At 35.5% G+C, this 21,682-nt stretch overlaps 1 protein-coding gene across 16 annotated transcripts in view; it reads right to left on the reverse strand.

The window, feature by feature from the left end:
- The window catches only part of COG6 (component of oligomeric golgi complex 6), a 285,884-nt gene that overhangs the window by 257,167 nt on the left and 7,035 nt on the right, over window positions 1-21,682 (reverse strand). For all 16 annotated transcript variants that reach the window (XR_007473069.1, XR_007473071.1, XR_007473075.1 and 13 more), the window contains 10 exons: window positions 21,000-21,058; window positions 15,132-15,243; window positions 14,683-14,765; window positions 14,229-14,299; window positions 10,953-11,046; window positions 6,056-6,184; window positions 5,886-5,977; window positions 3,990-4,054; window positions 2,782-2,873; window positions 1,252-1,369 (listed from right to left, as the gene is read on the reverse strand). Coding sequence is in view for 3 of the 16 variants with exons in the window: in XM_049701082.1 (XP_049557039.1) it covers window positions 1,252-1,369; window positions 2,782-2,873; window positions 3,990-4,054; window positions 5,886-5,977; window positions 6,056-6,184; window positions 10,953-11,046; window positions 14,229-14,299; window positions 14,683-14,765; window positions 15,132-15,243; window positions 21,000-21,058 (915 nt within the window). In the remaining 13 variants the exon portion in view is untranslated. The remainder of the gene's footprint in view (window positions 1-1,251; window positions 1,370-2,781; window positions 2,874-3,989; window positions 4,055-5,885; window positions 5,978-6,055; window positions 6,185-10,952; window positions 11,047-14,228; window positions 14,300-14,682; window positions 14,766-15,131; window positions 15,244-20,999; window positions 21,059-21,682) is intronic.

The following is a 21,682-nucleotide window of genomic DNA, read 5'->3' on the forward strand; positions in this document are numbered from 1 at the left end:
ACTCCCTCTCTGGAAAGCTCCCTCTCTGTATATGAATATTATTATACATACTCTTCTTATTGTGCTAGCATAGCACCTTGGGCACGTCTTTCATAAAACATGTATTCTATAGTAATCACCGATTTATTAGTCTATTTTCTGTGAAAGGAAAAGTAACCTGAGACAAACAGACCTTGACTGTTTGCTTTGTACTCATTAGGAAGCACATGTTTGTTCACATTCAAAGTCTATATCATGTATGAATGATTTTAGAAAAATTCTGTCTAAATAAGAACTCATGTAAACATATCTATAATGAGAACTGATTGACTGTTAGTAAACTTCCTGTGATACAGGAAAATATATAAGGGAAATACTCCAGCTCCACAAATTCATGCTGCCGGGGGTCAGAAAGCAGACTCTTATAAGGCTTCTCTGAGCTTAGGAATGTAAAAATAGACCAGGTACTTTGGATTGGATTCCTACTGATTGTTCCACACTATACTACAAACCTGCATCTAATATAACCAGGCTGTTAGATAGACCAGTATAATTTTAAAAAAAAAAAAAAAAAGCCAGAATGGTGATTGTGATGCATCCTTGAAAAACGTGAGTCTTTAATAATGAAATAAAAACAAAGAAGGATTTGATCATTATAAACCCATTCCTTAAGGTCTTTCCAATTTACTGTTGCACAACACAATGCTCAATTTAAAATACTAGCTCTCACAGAACTCTTTCAGGTTTTTGTTGTTTGTTTTTGTGGGACTTTTTGTTATCTTGTTTGTTTTTGTGGGAGTTTTTTGTTACCTTGTTTGTTTCCATAATTAATTACAGTATATAACTCAAAGGAACATAAATTTCATAAGGACAAAGCTGGACCAAGAATGTAAAACTTAAGTAAGCTGTTTAGAAAAAACATTTAGTAAAAGTTCAAGTTTTCCAATCTGTATGTCATTTTAGCCCTGACCTATTAAATACAGTAAGTTTGCTTTAATTACAAATTTTTGGTTATTGAAAAATGGTAGTGAAACTAGGGCTTGAGATTCTACCACTAATTATGATTCAAAATTACACTGTTCCAGGAACAGATTATAAGCCTACATCCTGTAAGCCACCTCAAAATGAATTTTGTTGTTCACAGGAAGAACTCAAAAGAACGCTGAATGGAATGGGAAAAAATTGTCACCAATATGGAAACAGTAAAACAATATTTTTAAATGTGAAAAACTCACATTCACATAGTTCAAGAATTGCATTTTTCAAACATACCTTGTCCATTAATTTGCTGGCATGAAGACTCAAGCTACTGAAGAATATTTTTTTGCTCAGCAAATGCATTTCTTCAATGGTAGTCAACAATGTAGTTGCACTATTTCCAACAATGCCACTAAAAGCAAAGAATATTTCAGGTTGCAAAACAGGCCAAAACAACCCAGCTCTTTAACTGAGTAGAATTCTTTAAAAAGACCTAGATTTAAATAAAAGTTTTTATATAGAATATAACCTGTGAATTAAAAACAATTACTCTAGTTTCATATAAAAATGAGGGGTTTTTTCCTTTTAAGTTAGGTGATGAACAAATGAAAACAAACTACAGTGTTTTAAATATTTCACAATCTCTTAGAAAAGCAGTGGGTTAGAACAAACACTTGTAATATGCAAACCCATGTCTCTATTTTTCCTCTATTATAGTAAATGCATGTTTTGATTATCCAAGAAGATCTGATTTTAAGGAAGCCAATCCATCAATAGCTCTATTGAGAAAATAATTTTTATTAATACTGAGTTTTTTAAATTAAAACTGTTACACTGTATCAATAACACACCTGTAAATTATAAAGCTTCTCAATTTTTATACAGCTACCTAAATAGCATATATTTAGATTAATTACGAAAAATCTGATAACATTTTGAAATAATTATTCTACATTCCATAATTCTCAATTTTATATTACAAGGATATTTCTTAGACTTATCCAATGGGGTTTCTCATTTTTGGCAGAATGTAAGACAAGCATGTATATAAAACAACTCCCTATTTTATTCTCCTATTCATGTATTGAAAGTGACTCTTCTGTTCCTGACACTGGCATGCTTGATAAAAAGTAATTTAAACTTGTTTTTTAATAGGCTAATATGAAAACTATCAAAAACATAGCTTGGAAGAACACTTTTAACACAACTACACATATAACATGGTCTTATAGTGACATCTACAATAAGGCTCAAGTCTATGTATACCACCAAAAGATATTTGCAAGGTGAAAATGAATGCAAATTTTGGAGTTGAAGATCATATTTTATCTGATTAAGAACCACTTGTCTTATCTATAAAGTCACTTTTATTTAGAGAAGATAAGACAGCTATTACTTAGAGGAGATAAAGCTATCGTTCTGTTCTATCACTAATGGAAAACGAAATGTTAAAGAAGAATTTATGTAAACACCCAGAATAGGACATGTTACTAATTATGCCCTACTCTGAGTATAACATATAGTTGCTTTAGGTGCCATGGATCTCTTTTACTAATATAGGAGGACTCAAAAAATACTTATAGGCTTACACTGCTATGTGTGTGTGTGTGTGTGCTTATGCTTGGAGAAGAAAGGGAAAAGGAAACGATGGACCTCAAAAGTACAGAATGTATAATAGGCATATAATGATTCATATGGTGTGGAGGTTCTACTAGTTACACTTAGTCATGCATAGAATACACACACAAAAAATATTACACTGTGTTCTAACTGAAATGAAGTGTCACATGGGATTTAAGAAGCACATTTAACCATTCCACTTACCTGATAGTATGGTGATAAAATTTGAGGAGGTTAGAAATTTTATATAATAAAACTGCCCCAGGTTCAGCAACTATTACTTGTTCAATTCGAACCTATTAAAAAACACGTGAGAAAAAACTAAATATTTTCTAAAAGTGTAACTTTTCTTCATTAATCACATGTGGTATGAATAGCATTAAAAAGATTAAATTTTATTATTGCAGAAATCACAAAATTCCTTCTAAATAAAGAATTTCTGAATATTAAATCACAGAGGATGGTAAAACAACACAGAAACTTTAGCACAGATATGCTCTATAAAAAAATGATCTATTACCTACAGAATGTGGTTCAAGGCAATTGCTATCAGAAATAATCAACACAATGAGGTCATCTCGAGGTTTTTCACCAGCGTATAATGGAATTTAGTTTAGCACTAAATTGCAAAGCAGCTGTTACATTCCTAAAAACAGATTATCAGCGAAAAGGTACTGCTCTATGAATGAATATTAAGGAAAAAAATGAAAAAAAAATTTTCTCTTTAAACGACTATACCAAGTTTCTTTCTATTAGAGAATCGGAAAGCAGATAAATCTTGAATTAGCACCAACCTCTTTGGCCAATTATAATACTGCCAGGGCAATACCTCAGATCTAGTTCAAGGTTAACTTGATATGCTCAAGTTTAACTACTAGGAATCTTTTCTAATTAAAATCCATCCCTCACTAATCTTTCCCTTACTTTATATTCCCTAATTAACAAATATAATCTAAACCACACTGAATGTGCTTACTTACATATTATATTACATCTATGCTTATTAAGCTGCTGATAACATATGTGTCTTCTTGTTTCCTAACTGGATTCTAAACACAGACATTGTGTTTTCTGGTTCACTTACATCTCTGCAGCATTTGGTAGAACAGTACATACACAAGAGATGTTCAATAAACAAATGCTTTTGAAAACATTTAGATTTTGGAGTATGTCATAATATCAACGAATGTGATCTCCTAAAATGGTATTTTATAAATACATGTATATGAGTATGCAAAAACCTCTTGCATAGAAAATTGGCAATGATTATTTTAAAATGCGTTTTATTACCCTACATTGTGTTAATCTGACAAAATTACGGCCTGAATTCAAGCTGCTGTTTCTTTAAAATCAGAATAAGTCATTAATTTAACTAGCTACCATATAACGTATATAAAAACAAAATATTTTACCTTTAGGGGCCTGCACACACCCTCAGTAATATGTCCAACAACTTCCTGAATATTTTCTTCAACACCTACAATTAATTACAACATAACTAAAATTTTTTTTCCATATTACACTTTGCTTCACATAAGTTCAGAAAATTAACAAACACTAATACATATGATTAAAGGCATTAATAAACATTTAAAGTAACAATTAATGATATTTTATTAAGTTTAATATCTTTAGGACGTTACTAATTATATCAATATGAGTCTAAAGCCCTATCAATTGATTTGACTGTTGATTAATGAACATTATTTCTTTGTGAAAAAGAGTAAATGTATGAAAAACAGACTGTGAAATTTATTAACTGAAGGAGGTGATGTGAAGATGTATTAGCACTCGTTCCACAAACTCCTTACTCTAGGCAGTAGTGCTAAGCACACAAACTACGGGTATAAAGATGGAAAACACGCCTTGCAATCTAATGGAAAAACCGACATTTACTGATTATTGACTATTTATCAAGGTCTGTACAGGGTACTTGACATGTACTGCTTGTAACCACCTTCATTTTTACAGATGGAGAGACTCAGGTTTAGAAGAATTCATGCCATTCCCACAGAATAACTTATTTCTAACTCCAATTATTTTCTTCCCACTTAATGTTACCTCTCATGTAAATTTTCCTACATCTTTTAACAAATACATTCTTTTAAACTGGGTAATTAGCATAACAGAAAACAACTTTAAAAAGTGCAGACTTTGTGCCAACCTATCATATATGCTGAATCTAATCTCAATATCGAAGAGTTAAAAACGAAGAGGTTAAGTCCTGCACCCATTCGTATACTGGCCTCTCCTGCAGATGACGTGCTGAACCAGGATGACGTGGGGCTGAGCTATTCAAAATAGGTAAGTGATACCAGTCACAACATCTCTCTTCACTTCCTAGCAAAGCCAGAGCATCTTAATTATCTACTAACCCCTTCTACAACAGGCATCTTAAGGTAGTCACAACTAAGAAGATTTGAAATTCTGTAAACAGACGTTTGCAACTCAAAAATAATCATTTTTCTTCTTTGAAATCAAGACCAAAATTTTAGGTACATTTCGTACATAGCTAATTATTTATTATTTATTTATTTGGCTGCATCAGGTCTTAGTTGCGGCATGCTGGGTCTTCGTTGAGGCGTGCAGGATCTTTTGTTGTGACACACAGGCTCTTCATTGCAGCGTGCAGGCTTCTCTCTAGTTGTGGCGCACAGGCTCCAGGGCGCATAGGCTCTGTAGTTTGCGGCACGCAGGCTCTCTAGTTGTGGTGCACGGGCTTAGTTGCCCCGCAGCATGTGGGATCTTAGTTCCCCGATCAGGGATCAAACCTGCGTCCCCTGCACTAGAAGGCAGATTCTTTACCACCGGACCACCAGGGAAGTCCCAGTACGTAGGTAATTATTCAAAAAACTTTAAAATAGTCACATGAGAATGACAAAAGGGGCTGGATAGTAGAAATGAAAGAAGTAGTAGCTTAACGACCTTAGGCCAGTCACTGACTGAGCCTGTGTACTCAAGATAAAATGAAGAGAACATCACCTTTTGCCTTTAAAGGATGGTGGCTGAGATAATGTAGGCCAGGCACTCCAGAGATGCCTTAAAAGTGAAGCAGAGGGGTCTAGGCTTACAAGAAAAGGTCCCAAGGATCCAGTATAAAAATGTGATCAGTTGTGTGACAAAATAAAAGTGACGGAAAAGAAAGTCTATCAGCAGAAAAAGGGGGAAACTAGAGACAGGAAGATTAATTAGGATGCTTATTAAATCACCTAGTGTGAAGAGTTTATCTCCATGAAGAAAACAGAAACAGAGAAGTCCTGCGTGATTTACTAGATCTAGGCATGAGTGGTAACAATCAGAGGACCCACCTTGTGTAGTTACATGCTTTAAGAGAGCTTCAAGGTGTTCTTTTTCAGAAGCAGTAGCCTGATGGAGCCAAGCCAACATATCTCCTACATATCTAATGAAAAAACTAAATGTTAGTAAAGATTTCCTTCAGAAAAACATCAAATACTCCAATACTGTCTGACTACTATACCTCAAAGGGTCATGGGAGTGCATTTCAATGGGTCTAGGTGTACCTCCTGGGCCCCCTCTTGTAAGAGCATCGATAAATCCACGAACAACTGTACTTCTTCTAGCTGTTCCAAACTCATCTAAGGTATACCTAGAAGAAACAAGTTATTAACAAACAGTTGCTTTTCTTCCTAATGGTTACATCAAAGTATTCATGCACTTTCTAAGATATCTAAAGCTTTTTTACACAATTCTCTCAAGCAATACTGTTTTAAACAACAAAAAATATTTATGAAATAACTTTATCATAATGATAATTCAACCTAAAGGTGCATCTTTTTATGCCTAAGAAAGAATGCTGGGATTTGGAATCAGTAACAGAGGCAGTGGCAATAAGGGATAGAGCAGGGGATTTGGTATAAGTAAAAATCAAGACAAGGTGGAAACCTGGGACTCTTCAGGTTTCAGTGCCCCCCTTGCCCAAAACATGATGCTCCACTGCACACATAAGGCCTAATACCTAGTTCTCAGAGGCTAGTTACATTTAGAACTCTGCCATCCAAAATATAAGACTTTTCCTTCTACATTAAAAAATTCTCATTTATGTTTATTCAATATTATCAAAATTTACCATCAAAATTTGTCCAAAATATACTATTCATATTTAAAAGCTTATTTTGACTCCAATGTTAAACATATGTTCCTTAAATTTACTGACCAACTATGCATACAGAGCAAATACTTTTACATATATTTACAAGTTATCAATTATGGTTGGGGGAAAAAAATGGACTTTTGAAGGTGAGGAATTTGTAGGAAAGAAAAGCTTTGAATGAAAGAATCAGACAATTTGGGATCAAATTATAGGATGGCTTAGAGTTACCAACAGTACCTGTTTCTTCGACTAGAATCAGCTTTTGTTTCCCATTATCACCACCCGATGCCCAACTGAAAGTTCTATTTTAAAAGTACATAGGAAAACAAAGTATTTTTTTCATAGTCCGATGTCAGCGAATTCTAGACCAATTAACTTTTAAATCCCTAAACAGTACTCTACTAAATGTTGAGAATTATTTCATTACCTTACATATAAATAAAAGTTATCAAAATTCCCCAAAGGTTTCCAGAAGAATTTCTTAGGCTATACTGCTTTCTTTAATATGCTACTGATTTAATGAAAAACCCACATTTTTTTTTAACATAGGAAAGCTGGAAGACGGAATATTTTTAAATCAAAGTGTAGTGAAGTAATCAACAGCTGTGAATTTTTAGGACTCTGAACCTTTTCAGAGGACTGTTGACTAGTAATCAGATCATGGTTGTTTGTGGTTTTTTGGTTTTGGTTAAAAAGAAATGGTTTTGAAATTCCCTGCAGTGACATACCAGATATATACGTCAAGATGAAAACGCAGTATCAAGCTAAGTGTTGCTAAAGTACACAATTGCCTTGCATTCACTTTCTATTTTTTAAAATAAATTAGAACCAAAATGCTTATTTCTATTTTTTGCCTCATATTCTCAAATCATAAACGTTCAGGGTAAAGAATGCATTCCTTTAAATCAGCAGTCCCCAACCTTTTTGGCACCAGGGACCCGTTTCGTGGAAGACAATTCTTCCACAGAAGGGTGGGGGGGGATGGCTCAGGCTGTAATGCAAGCGATGGGGGCGACGGGGAGCCGCAGATGAAGCTTCCCTGGCTCAGCGCTCACCTCCTGCTGTGCGGCCGGTTCCTAACAGGCCGAGGACCCCTACTGGTCTGCGGCCCGGGGGTTGGGGACCCCTGCTTTAAATGATCATCAAGTCCATGAAATGACTTGTGATCAGACGACTCCTTATGACAGCACAAAATTCACAAACTTTTACCTTTTTAAATATGTAAAACTAATCTTCACCCTCTGGACCCAAATGGCTATGTAATAAACAGAAACAACGTAACTTCTGTTTCTAGGACTATTCACTGTGACCACAAGTTATATTAGAAACCAGTGAATCCACTGGCATTTTAAATGGGGGAGGGGCGATTTAAAAAGCCTAACAAACACTAGAATCTGTTTACTATAACATATAAACAATATTAATGTTTATTTTCCTGCAATAGATATAATTTGAAGAACAGCATGAGCTAAAAGGAACCTTCAATGATACCTGAAGACACGAAACATCTTTTCCCAGAGACAGAAGAAAATTTCTTTGACCAAAACGGATTCTCTTCCAACAAAGGTCAAAAACTGAAAATGTAGCTTTACAAAGGTGACTGTTAAAATTATGTAAATATTCTAAAATGCCTCTAGTTAAAATAAAAATTTAAATCTCCGTTTTTTTGTATCTAGCCATAGTAGAGAAAGAAAAATTCTGGTCAAACAGCAAATTAAAAGATGAAAAAATTTGTCCAAAAAAGAATTAAAAGATAAAATAGTGTAGAAACCTAAGAAATGCAATAAATAAAAAAATGAAGAAAGATCAGCATTGTACACATTACTATGTTCTTTAATAATTTATATGCTGAAGGTTTACGAATGGAAAGAAGACAACATCAATTTGTTCATTTCTACTTGTAATAAATTTTTTTTGAAGAAACTTCTGTACTTGATTTATTAAAAGTCAATAATGCATTAGCATTCGGTTATATAATACCTAAGAAAAACTGAGTATGGCAACTTTCCCCAAAGACTTCAATAACTGACATTTTCTCGTACGTGATACTTACACACGTGAGACACAATAATGAACAGTGAAGCCTTTACACATCACTTAAATCAAGTTCATATAGTGCCATCTGGTGGTTAACATGATACACTATTAAGTTCTCCCTAAATTTAAAGAAACCACCACTTTTGGAAATAGGTGATTACTTAAGATGAAAGGACCATTTTCTCTTTCTTAACATTCATGTTATGGTACTTAACTGTCACTAAAATCCTCCCTCTTCCCCATTCAACCCGCAAATGCTTCTTACAACCTTCCATACTGCACTACTGCCCCCATCCCGTGTGTCCTTTAGAGATAAATCTTTGCCTATTTTAGTTCTATTCTTTGTCTTTCAAGCATTTTGCCTTACTGTCGTGCAGGCCTTAAATACACTTCTCTTTAGCTGAAAACTTTCCAGTTTATCTCCTTTCAAAATAGAAATAATAGCTAATATTTTGTGATGAGCAAAGCATTATGGTAAACACCTTACGGGAACATTCTAATTTAATCTTCCCAACAACCCGGCAAGACAGGCACTATTTTTATCCTCATTTTACAGCTCAAGGAAACTGAAGCTTATAAAGGTGCATGGGTTCATCAAAAAATCTAACTCAGAGCCCACCTTTTAAACCATTATGCAATATTGCTCCTTTCCAAGTGCTGATCAAGAATCAAAATTTAGAAAAAATATGTTTATACAGTAGAAGTCAGCTGACCTTCTCAGATGCCCAAAACAGACAAAGGCATTTTTTAAAAAAGATTAACCTTGTGAACAATTATGAATCTGTGGTCAATGTTACACATTATTAAACAAACACCAAATGTTTTAAGTACCAAAAGACTCTCATAATCAAACACCAATAGCTTACAGTGAAAAAGCTGGGAAAGAAATTTCGAAGTCGATAAGATCTGCTGCGCTGGTGGTCAAGAGTGAAAACATCAGCTTATCACAGGCACCGGCACAACACGCAGGGCTATTATGATCCAGCTCTTGCTACTAACCCAACCGCCAGGGCAAGCTGTCACAGTTTCCTAAAGGTACATATTCCTCCTCAATCCACACCTCTGCACCTGCTGTTCCCTCAACCTGGGATCTTCTCTCCTCCCTTTTTGTCCTGGAAAATGCTTATCACCTTAAGAAGTCATTTCATACCTACTTCCTGAGGGGAATTTCCTCTAATATTCACCCCTTCCTCACCACAGACTACTTGAGACTTGAGCACTTGAGACTTGAGCACTTGAGCACTTGAGACTTGACTTTTAGAAAAGCAATTAATGTATTCATTAAAGTGGATTTGTCTATTTGTTCAATAAAACAAAGCAATTTGAAGGCAATGTTTTATTGATGTTAAGTCTGCTGCACTTAGAACTGTGCTTAACACATAGTGAGTACTCAGTAAGTAGCACTGGGATGTTATTATTTTATGTAGCTGTCCAGCATTTGTGTTCTGGAACCTTATTACAGGACAAGCAATGTTCCAGTCAGAAAACAGAGTAAGAAGGAAATCCTCTAAAAATACGTAAGCATATGAAAGGCATGGCTCAGGGCAGGACTGATGCCTATGCAGGAGTCCCCTGGCTTTCTGTTTCCTGAATTTTAACTCCCCACTTGGTCTTCCTATTTCCATACTATTCCAGGCATTAAAAGTAAAAAAGGTATTTACTTCTATTTTATATGAAAAGTAAAAGAAAAAATACAGAATAATAAAAAATTTATAAGTTAATAATGCATAAAGTTCTTATCCAAAGCATTATCACATAGCGCTTGGCTGACATAACTTACAGGATCAAATACCTGAACTCTTTCTTTCTTAAGTCCTACTGATGGAATTCTAATTTTAAATTTTCTTTTTTCATCTCTGGGCAATTATTATTTGTCAGTCTATTCGACCTTCTCTCCAGGGCAGGGTTGATACAGGAGTTTTAGTTACATACAATTCCTAGGTCGTTAACGAGATGACAGATTGGGGAAAAGCCCTTAGCCTGTACACAAATAAGAGGTAGTCTAGATACAGGGACACCTTGGTTTTCATCTCCATGTTGCATTCTACAGCAAGTAATAATATGCAAATAAGCTGATGCCCCAATGGTACCGAGATGAGATACAAACATCACTGTAAATTATTATATTGCTCACACTGTTGTATGTGAATTTGATAATACTGAAAGTCAATGTAAATTATCGAAGAAAAAGTAAGTTGTTTTTTTTAATTAGGAAAAAGTCACTCACTTATATAAGACAGGTCTATCCTGCAGGGCTTCCATTGCCTGAGTCAGTACTGGAGATATGTCACATGATTCTTGTGTCAATGCTCTGCATTCACCTGAAAAATCATTATAACACTTATTGTGTTATTTAATCATTATAACATTATAACACTTGTTAAAGTACAATTAATAAGTACCTTATTATGTCTGTTGTACAGCCAGAGTCTAAATACTGTATTAACAAAATGTTTGGGCGGCTTCCCTGGTGGCGCAGTGGTTGAGAGTCTGCCTGCTGATGCAGGGGACATGGGTTCGTGCCCTGGTCCGGGAAGATCCCACATGCCACAGAGCGGCTGGGCCCGTGAGCCATGGCCGCTGAGCCTGCACGTCCAGAGCCTGTGCTCCGCAACGGGAGAGGCCACCGCAATGAGAGGCCCGCGTACCGCAAAAAAAAAAAAAAAAAAGCTTGGAAAAGCCTAGAGAACATGCCAATCAAAAACTAGTTCACGCTGTCAAACTAAAAATGTAAGGTTAAATACCTACATAACTTCAAATGACCACATCTGCTATCTGGTATACCATATATATATATATATATATATATATTTTTTTTTTTTTTTTTTTTTTTTTTGTGGGGGTGTGTTGGGCTTTTGTTGCTGCGCGCCGGCTTTCTCTAGTTGCAGCGAGCGGGGACTACTCTTTGTTGCGGTGCGCGGGCTTCTCATTGCGGTGGCTTCTCTTGTTGTGGAGCATGGGCTCTAGGTGCGCGGGCCTCAGCAGTTGCAGCACGCGGGCTCAGTGGTTGTGGCGCACGGGCTCAGTAATTGTGCCTTCCGGGCTCTTGAGCACTGGCTCAGTAGTTGTGGCTCACGGGCTTAGTTGCTCCATGGCATGTGGGATCTTCCCGGACCAGGGCTCAGACCTGTGTCCCCTGCATTGGCAGGCAGATTCTTAACCACTGCACCACCAGGGAAGTCCCCACATATTTTATTATTATAAAAAACTACAGTTCTGAAGAACCAGTCAATGAACAAACGTGCACTAAATAACTGCTATACACATGGCAATGTCAAGGAGGGAAGGGAGTACTAAACATATATTACCAGTTCCTTACCTTGGGAGCAATCTTCAAGGAGTTTGCTAAAATGTTTATATGGGTAACTAATATACAGTATTAAGATTATAATTTCAAAATTGTTTAGATTTTAAACTGTTTAAAAAATCTGTACACCAATATGTCCTTTATTTTACTATCCTATCTATAAAATACTTATTAAATGTCTACTCTGCTCAAAAAACTCAGAGCATGTTCAGAAGTTCCCAACCTTTGGGAATATGAGGACCTCACGCTAGCAGTATATTTTTCTGGCACACACTGACTGAGAAAAACATACACGTGTATGGGATTGGAGCTATCTTACGATGACTCCAGTGTCCTTAGGAGTCAGAATGTCAGTTTGGAACTTCCATGTTAGACGTCATGGGAGCACAAAGAAATATGAGGCAATGTCCTTGCCTTTATGAATACAGAAATCTAACTGGAGAGCTAAGACATACATATATGAAAAGTTAAGTTATGTTAGAGTAGTAAATTATTGAATACCAAATAAATATATTCAGTAGTTAGTGTTCAGAGATGGGAAAAGCCACTATGATTTAATGTAGTTGTGGAGAGTTCCAGGAAGATGGAGAACCTAAGCCTGACTTTGAAGACTGAGGTAGGATTTGGATATAAAGAGGGAAAGCCAGACCATACTCCAAATAGGAGTAAACAGTGCAAACAAGTGAAGTAGAAAAAGAAACAAGTTTTGGGGCTTCCCTGGTAGTGCAGTGGATAAGAATCTGCCTGCCAATGCAGGGGACGCAGGTTCGATCCCTGGTCCGGGAAAAGCCCACATGCCAAGGAGCAACTGAGCCCGTGCACCACAACTACTAAGCCTACGCTCTAGAGCCCGCGAGCCACAACTACTGAAGCCCGCGCACCTAGAGCCCGTGCTCCGCAACAAGAGAAGCCACTGCAATGAGAAGCCCGTGCACCGCAATGAAGAGTAGCTCCCGCTTGCCGCAACTAGGGAAAGCCCGCGTGCAGCAACGAAGACTCAACACAGCCATACATATGTACATAAATAAACATTAAAAAAAAAAAGAAAGAAGTTTTGGAGATAAAGAGTAAATCATCTGAAACACATAAGGTTTTTCACAGTCAAGTACAAGTATACTGGTTAACTGGATTTAATCCCAACTCCTTCCAACAGTCAGCTGGTAACATCTATTAAAATATCCTGTGCACATGTTCCATTCTTGAAGTCTTAACTACTTTGTTTTTAACAGGCAATTCTATGAACAGACTACTGAAACATTTTAAAGCAAATCTAAAGCAAATAAACCATTTGTGATAGGCAAAATAATGGTCCTCCAAAGATCCCTAATCCCTGAAACCTGTGAATATGCCATCTTACGTGGCAAAAGGGACTTTGCAGATGGAATTATGGTGACAGACCTTAAAATAGGGACATTTTCCCAGATAACCCAAGTGGGTCCAAGATAATCATATAGGTCTTAAAAGTAAAAAAGGCTAGCAGAAGAGTTAGAGATATGAGATGGAAGAAGAGGTAGAAGAGATTCAAAGTGAGAAAGTGACTCCATCTACCCATTACTGGCTTCGAAGATGGAGGAAGGGGCCACAAGCCAAAGAATGCAGACAGCCTCTAGAAGCTGGGAAAGACCCTCAGTGACAGCCAGCAAGGCAACTCAGAGCTCAGTCCTCAGACTCAAAGAACTAAGTTATGCCAACAAACTGAATGAGCAAGGAAACAGACTACTCCTTAGAGCCTCCAGAAATGAATGCAGCCCTGCCCACATTTTAATTTTAGCATGGTGATTTCTGACTACAGAACTATAAAATAATAAATTTGTGTTATTTTAAGCCATTAAGATTGTGTTAAATTTGTTACAGCAGTAATAGAAAAACTCACCATTTATTATAGTTGTAGTAACTACTATATGTAAATAACATGTCATGTAAATAACAAGAGATGTCTAATCAACTTTAAGATAATCTGGGGCAGAAATACTGACTTTATATTTTTATTCCCATCCTTAATCATAGACAGTGCTTGAATGATAGTAGATGTTTATGAGACACATACAAAGACAATATGTTCAAATATAAAGTTTTTCTTTTTAAAAATAGTTTTTGATTACTAAGATCAAAACGATATCAAATAAAGACTAAGTGAAATAACAAAATCAAACACTAATATTCATGAATCTAGACTGCATAAAAGAAATCACTTACTTTGAGCCCACCGGTAAAGTCTTTCATAAGATGTTTCTTGAAGCAAGGCCATCTGTTCCATAATTTCTAAACTAAAAACATTAAAGGTTTATTATAATTTATTAAAAAGTTTTAGCCAATAGCTATTGAATACATCTAAGAACCTAATCACTTTATTTAATTACAGAGTGATTTGGTTATAGCCTATTAATTTTTTATCATCTTGTGGAATAATTTTTCAGTAAATGTTTATAATTAAATGTCGCCAAGTTTAACACCATCACTTAGATACCCAACTGCTGTTTTACTCTAAACGTATCAGGGTATAACTTTCTCTTTATCCAAAGATACATAAAGATTAAACTTCTATTTCACAAAATGTCATAATGTCATATACTTTAAGAAGAACCTAGAAGATCGTTAAATTTTGGAAATATAAAAGGTAACACAATCATGAACTGAAAAGACTACTCACCCTGCTGTTTGTTGGTTTGTACGCAAGAGAACTTTGACATCATTATGAATCTGTTTTACTCTTCCCAATGCCTTGAAAAAATCCTTTAAAATTAAAGCATATTCTTTTTAACTATAGATCTAGAATACAGAATTTACAAAAGAAGCAATTAACAAGATTGAAAATGGTTGCCAAAGGACTTAGAGATGGGAAGGAGTGGGATAGGTGATGTAGGTTTTCTTTATAAGCCATGTTGTACTCTTTGACTTCTAAAAACAACCAAAAAAAAGTATATGTATTGCTTTGAAAAATAAGGTAATTTAAAATATGCACCTTAATTGCTAAATTTAAAAACATTTTTAAATCAAAAAAAATTTTAGGTGGTAAAATAAAGCCTTAAAAAAAGAGTGATTTCTCTATAACATCTGTAACTGCTATGCTTTAAGTGATTTTAACAGAAAGCAAAATACCTCAGTGATAGGTCCTTCTCTTGTACCTCGGAGAAGACTCATTTCGTCAGAAGTCAGCTGGAACTTGGATAAGAAGGCATCTGCAACTTGCGCTCTTATTTCTAATGTTTGACTGTAATATTTTAAAAAAGGCAACAAAAAATCAAGCACACTATGCATCTGCATAGCTTTAAAACAAGTTACATCTGACATAACTTTTAAAACAAAGGTGTGGAAGAGTCTCAGTATCTTCAAAAGCCTTATTTCTGCCTCAAATATTAGAAGCCCATCAGGCACGTAGGTGATAAAACTGGCTGATATTGTTCAGTAGAAGCCACAGTAAAATGATTAATCATTAAGCAGAAGAAGAAATACGTTCATGAATGGTCTGGGTATTACAATCCTTAGCCACTTAAGTGTACTTGCACAGTTTGCCTCTTGAAAACAAAGTTATCTTACAGAAGAGAAATATGCCAGTTAATTTCTTCTCAGTCACTAAAAAAATCCTAAGCCTTTGAAGCTTGCACATGAAGTACACAACAACCAAAAATCAGGTCCATTATTTTTTTATTTTAGGTTAGAAATAGTAGTCAAGAATTCATTTAGTAATCCCTCATTAAATCAAAAAAATCACTCTTCCACTCTCCCTTCCCCACTTTTTCTGCATACGATAATAAAAAAAAAAGTCTTTTCAATTATACTATCCAAATGCAACCTATCTAGACTAGCTGACAATTAGCAAAAGGCACACTCTATATTCTGCAGGGACCTGGAGGACTGAGCAGGGTCCCATCTAAGGGCAAGTCAGGAATACAAACTACAAGAGCAGAAATTCAACATCCCTGCCTTCTAGATCTTAGATGTGAAGATATATAAATAAAATTATAAGTGTTTCACTAGTAGTATTCACAGGGCAGTGATATTCTACAATCTACCAATATTCAAATGAAACTGAACAAAGATAAACATTAACCCTATCTGAACAGACAGTACAATGCATGCCATCTTTGTTTGCACTCGAGTTGTGAGGTTTTAAATTCAGTCAAATGCCCTGCTGAATGACATAGAAGGTTAGAAAGGAAAGGTCCTCCAGGTGGCAGTAATGTTCTGTTTTTCTCAAATAATGTAAATCACCTAATTAAATTTATACAGATTTAAATAGCCTATGTCCTTAATCATCATATTAATACTGATACTGATATCTAAAAGTTACCTAAACAGGTTTTGTTTTATATTTTTAGATAAAGGTCAAATTGTTATCATACAGGATTTAAAGCAATTTTAACACTTCATAAAATTCCTTGAGACTATACAAATTAACCATTTCAATGAAAACGTTTTGAGAGTTTCTTTTGGATCTTTATAGTCAATTTATCACGCACAACGGAAAATTCATCGCTTTATTGGTTCATTTTGCTTTAACTAAATCTAGTACAGTTGACCCTTGAACAACATGGGGGTCAGGGACGCCGACCCCAGCCCCCAACCCCTTGCCCTGTGCAATGGAAAATCTGCACCAGCCAGATTCAACTTTACAGCCAGCCCTCTGCACCAGAGGATTCAACCCACCATGGACTGTGTAGGACTGCAGTACGTATTAACTGAAAAAAAAAACCCACATATAAGTGGACCTGTGCAGTTCAAACCCGTATTGCTCAAGGATCAACTGTAAATTCAAGATATTATTTAAATCACATTACTCTTTAGTTTTACCATATATAGTCTTCCCAGGTAAAATTTCACAACCATTCTTGACGAAGTTGAGGAGTATTTGTACAATCAAGTAGCATGAACAGGGATCTCCAAGGTGTAAAGGCCCTGAGCTAGGGTCTGAGGTGACAAAAGGTACACATGGGGCAGACCCTGCCCTACTGTACAATACAAATGAAATATGGTAACTTTTGGAGGGCTTTTAGTATCTAAATTAAAAGTATATGAAATTAATGCTAAAATAAAACATAAATGTTTATTGTAAATTAAAACTTCTAAGAGTATTTGATGTGTATTCATGTAATCACTGTATATGATGTAAGTTATATAAAACATAAGTGAATATGGCAAATGCATACTGTGGAATAATATGCAGCAAATAAAAAATGAGGTCGAGCTATATGTATTCACACAAAATTATAAGGCACTTATAGGTACAAAAAACAAGTCACAGAAAAATACGTACAGCAACCCCCATGTACTTTTAGAAAGAAACTTTACACATACACAGGAATTTTCAGGACATGTATTCACATACTGCCTGAGTATATAAAATAAACAGATTATTTCATTTTTATAATGATTCTTTTAAACCATCCCAGAACATGATTTATGAATCTTGTGGTATTTTTTTTCCTGAAAATATACCCCTGTCATATTTTAACTCTAACTTCTAAACTCATCTCCACCAAATAATTTCAAAATAATTGAAAAAAGCTAGCAAAAAAAAAGGGGTGGGTGGGGAGGCATAAGATATAGATCAAAACAAAAAAAAGCAAAGAAATATACACGGCAAAACAAAATGAAAACAAGGTTGATCTACCAATATTCGATTAAATGTAAATTAAAATAGTGTGATACCATTTTTCATCTATAAAATTGCTGTATTTAATGACAACATCTAGTGTCTACAGGGTTTAATAAAATAGACATTCTCATATATTGCTGATGAAGCTGGAAATTGGCATAGCCTTTCCGGAGAGAAATTTAGGCAATATATATGAAGATACTTTTTAAAATTTTTACCATTTGATTCTTTAATTACAATTAAATTCTAGGAATTTATCCTAAGAAAATAATCTGAAATGCACAAAATGATTTAAAAACACTTACCAAACCATTATGTTTAATAATGGAAACAATATCTGATAATTTAAAAATGCTTGTTCATTCACAAGAAAAAATACAATGCCACATTAAAAAACATGTTTTTTAAAAATAAAAGATACAGGAAAATGAACATGAAATTTTACGTGCATGAAGTAAAATGTAACTATGCACACATACTAACTCTGGGAGAAGATACACCGAACTGTTAACAGTGGCTATGTCTGGGTGGTGAAACTATACCTGATTGTAATTTTCTTCTTTAAGTCTTACATACATAAAGGAGAAGAAAGAAGAAAGATGTGATGCTCCCCTGCCTTCTCCTAACTTTTTACCAGGCAATGAAAGAATATGTATCACATATGCTCTATATTTTTACATGTATATTTGTGCAAAATAAATCCTTTTTATATTTTTATGTGTTACCAACTTCAAAACCTAAATTAAAATAGTTTATAACAAATAATTAAAATTACAAAACCATTAAAAAATAAAATAGTAAGAGAGAGAGAGGGACTTCCCTGGTGGCGCAGTGGTTAAGAATCCACCTGCCAATGCAGGGGACAGGGTTCGAGCCCTGGTCCGGGAAGATCCCACATGCCGCGGAGCAACTAAGCCCATGCGCCACAACTACTGAGCCTGTGCTCTAGAGCCCGCAAGCCACATTACTGAAGCCCACATGCCCTGGGCCCACACGCTGCAACTACTGAAGCCCACATGCTCTAGGGCCCGTGTGCCGCAACTACTGAGCTCGTGTGCTGCAACTACTGAAGCCTGTGTGCCTACAGCCTGTGCTCCACAACAAGAGAAGCCACTGCAACGAGAAGCCCGTGCACTGCAACTAAGAGGAGCTCGTGCTTGCCCCAACTAGAGAAAGCCTGCGCCCAGGAACGAAGACCCAACGCAGCCAAAAATAAATAAAATTAAAAAATAAAAAAAAGAAAAAGAAAGAGAAAGAATGAGAACTTAAATAACATAGCTGAGGAAAGCTATCACAATTAAGTGCAGAACAGTCTAAACTTCCAGACACCAAAGCCAATGTAGAAACAAGATGTGCTACACAACTTTGTCTAATAAGGGGGGAGAAATATGGAGGGTAACGCTCCTTGAGGTATGTCAGACAGTGTGTTCAGCAGACTATACCCTGTGACATAGTTTATTATTCCTTTTTTCAGATGTGATAACTGAGACTGAGGGAGGTTAAGAAATAACTCATTAAAGATTAAAAATCTAATGACCTCTCACCCAAGATTTGTATTAGAATTCAGGTTTTCAAGGTCTACATTCTTTCCACTAACATACTACACCTCAAAAATAAACAAACATAAGCCAGAGGCTATGTTTTTCTGAGTCCAGACAGAAATTTGGCTGGTAGGCCTTTCCATGAGACAAAAAAATACATAATAAATAGTGATTTCGGTGGTATTCAAAAATATGGAGGTATGTTCATCTGGACATAGCCTTTCCTAATCATCAATGAAACCCATCTTCTGACTGTCAATTAAACATTAAGGGCAAATGTTAAACTGCAGTTCTGTGGAGACAATTCTACACCAAACTTTACCTATAGAGCAACAGCTGTCAAAATGACCTCCTTCTAACTCAGTTGGAAAAAATATTCATATCATTTATAAATTTGTCTGAATAAGAATATCATGTTATCCAAATAAGCCCACAGAATTTCTATTTCTAAAGCCAAATGCTTGTCTAAGTTTCTCGTTAAAAAGGAAAAGGTAATTTTTTAAAATGGAAAAACAACTCTGCCAGCACCCAGGAATCTGTTATGATTTCTGCTATGTAATTTTCTTAAAATACATTCACACAAATGTTCATTTGGCACATCAAATCCATAGCTCTTGGGATACTAGAATGTCATAAATGTTTGCTTCCCAGAAACATGCCAGGCCGAAACACTTTTTTCATAGGCTTACTAAAATAATAAACATAAACAACCTTGCTTAAATAGTTTTGACAACATATGAACAGAAGGACAATATTCTAATATTGCCTCCTGCAGACACTAACCAGTCCCATACATGTTACGAGCTCCAATAAAATGCTTATTTTTCATTTTTTATTTTATGTTCCTTTCCTGACACTGGAATAGCTATATTTCATATTCATTCACTCAAAATTATTTATTGAATCTACAATGTGTTACGTATTGGAGACACAAAAAGAGACTAAGAAATTGTCATCGTTCTCAAGGAGCTCACAGTTCAGTAGGAAAGAGAGTCAATCAAACCAATCATTAGTTACGAGACTGTACTACACACTACAGTAAAGATGGCAAGAGAAAGATTTAACTCAGACCAGAAACTCAGACCACAAACTTTGTATACAGGATTGGTGATCTGTTACTCTTAGTTTTTTTAGTCACAATTTTCAGTTGAATCCATATATGTTTTTATAGTCAGCCAACAATAACGTAACAGAAAAATTTATGTGTGGGTCTCTAACTGCAAATTTCTTTTCTAGGAAACTTTTCTTTCAAAAGATTAGTTTTGATACCAAAAACATTTTAATTCGATGCTCAAGGCGCATGCTTAGTTCTGAGTACAGAAATCCAGCACCTGCCTTTCCTTAGAGAGTTGGCTGCTCTGCAGAGCCAACCATCTCTTCACATCAGCTGAGGCTGCAACTTTTCTCATTGTGGTCCATGCACCAATGGGAGAGACCTGTGTGGTGATGGAACGGTTCTGTATCTTGACTGTAGCAAGATGCATAATCAGAAGTAAAAAGTAAAAGACAATTGTGAGAAAAACATAATAAAATTACTAAAAATTTGAAAAATCCACATTTTAAAAAGCAGTCATTTTTTAATTCTATGGCAAACAAACAATGCATCATCACTTCCAAAGAGGGATAATCTCTCAATCATCCCAATTATCAATGTCCCTAAACTATTGTTTTATGTTTATTTTACTCTTGGATAACAGCTTAGAACCTCATACTTTGTATCATTTTTGAGTCACGTTTTTGATTATTGTTTTAACTTTGAAGTTATCTATAATTTTCTTTCCCAGTTATCTCCAAATTAATGAAGAGTTGATTATGTAAAGAAAAACTTACCTTTCAGCTTGAAGCTTAGTGGTTTTTATTATTAAATCTTGAGTCTGTTCCTTTGCTGCCTAAAATTATAAACATACCTATTATCAGTACATTTCAACTTTTTTCAACTTCAGAAAACTAATACTGCCACTTACTGGAGTTCAGACTATAGCAAACGAGATCACACTCCAGAACTCAAAAGTTTAAAAAAGGCCCAAGTACCTGAAATAGATGTTTCAAGGCTCATACACTACGTTTAATAAGAAGAGCTCACTCAGAATTCTCAATACACACAGAATGCTAAGGCTTACAAGAAAGAAAAAGGTATCACAACGATGTTTATTAAGGAATTTAATAGTTCCTGATGCTTCTTAGTGGAACAGAAGCACTGCCAGAGCCAGGTAAGGATGAAGAAGAGGACTTCGGCTATAGACATGCTGAGTTGAGGTACCAGGAAACCTCCGAATGAAGCTGTAAGTTAAGTCACTGATACGCTGCTGTGGAACTCAACAGAAATACCCAAGATGGAGATAAAAATTTGAGAGCTGGGATATACAAAAAAGAAAACCCTCATATAGGATTTTGGAGAACATTAAAGATAGCCCCATCTAAAGGACAGAGGGCTGTTCCTGGCCAAGTCATACTAAACAATCCTCTCTCCCCCAAACCAGAGCTGAAAGGATCAGGAGTGAAAACTTGATGAA

Source organism: Orcinus orca, chromosome 18, assembly GCF_937001465.1.
Source record: "Orcinus orca chromosome 18, mOrcOrc1.1, whole genome shotgun sequence".
Lineage (NCBI taxonomy): Eukaryota > Metazoa > Chordata > Mammalia > Artiodactyla > Delphinidae > Orcinus > Orcinus orca.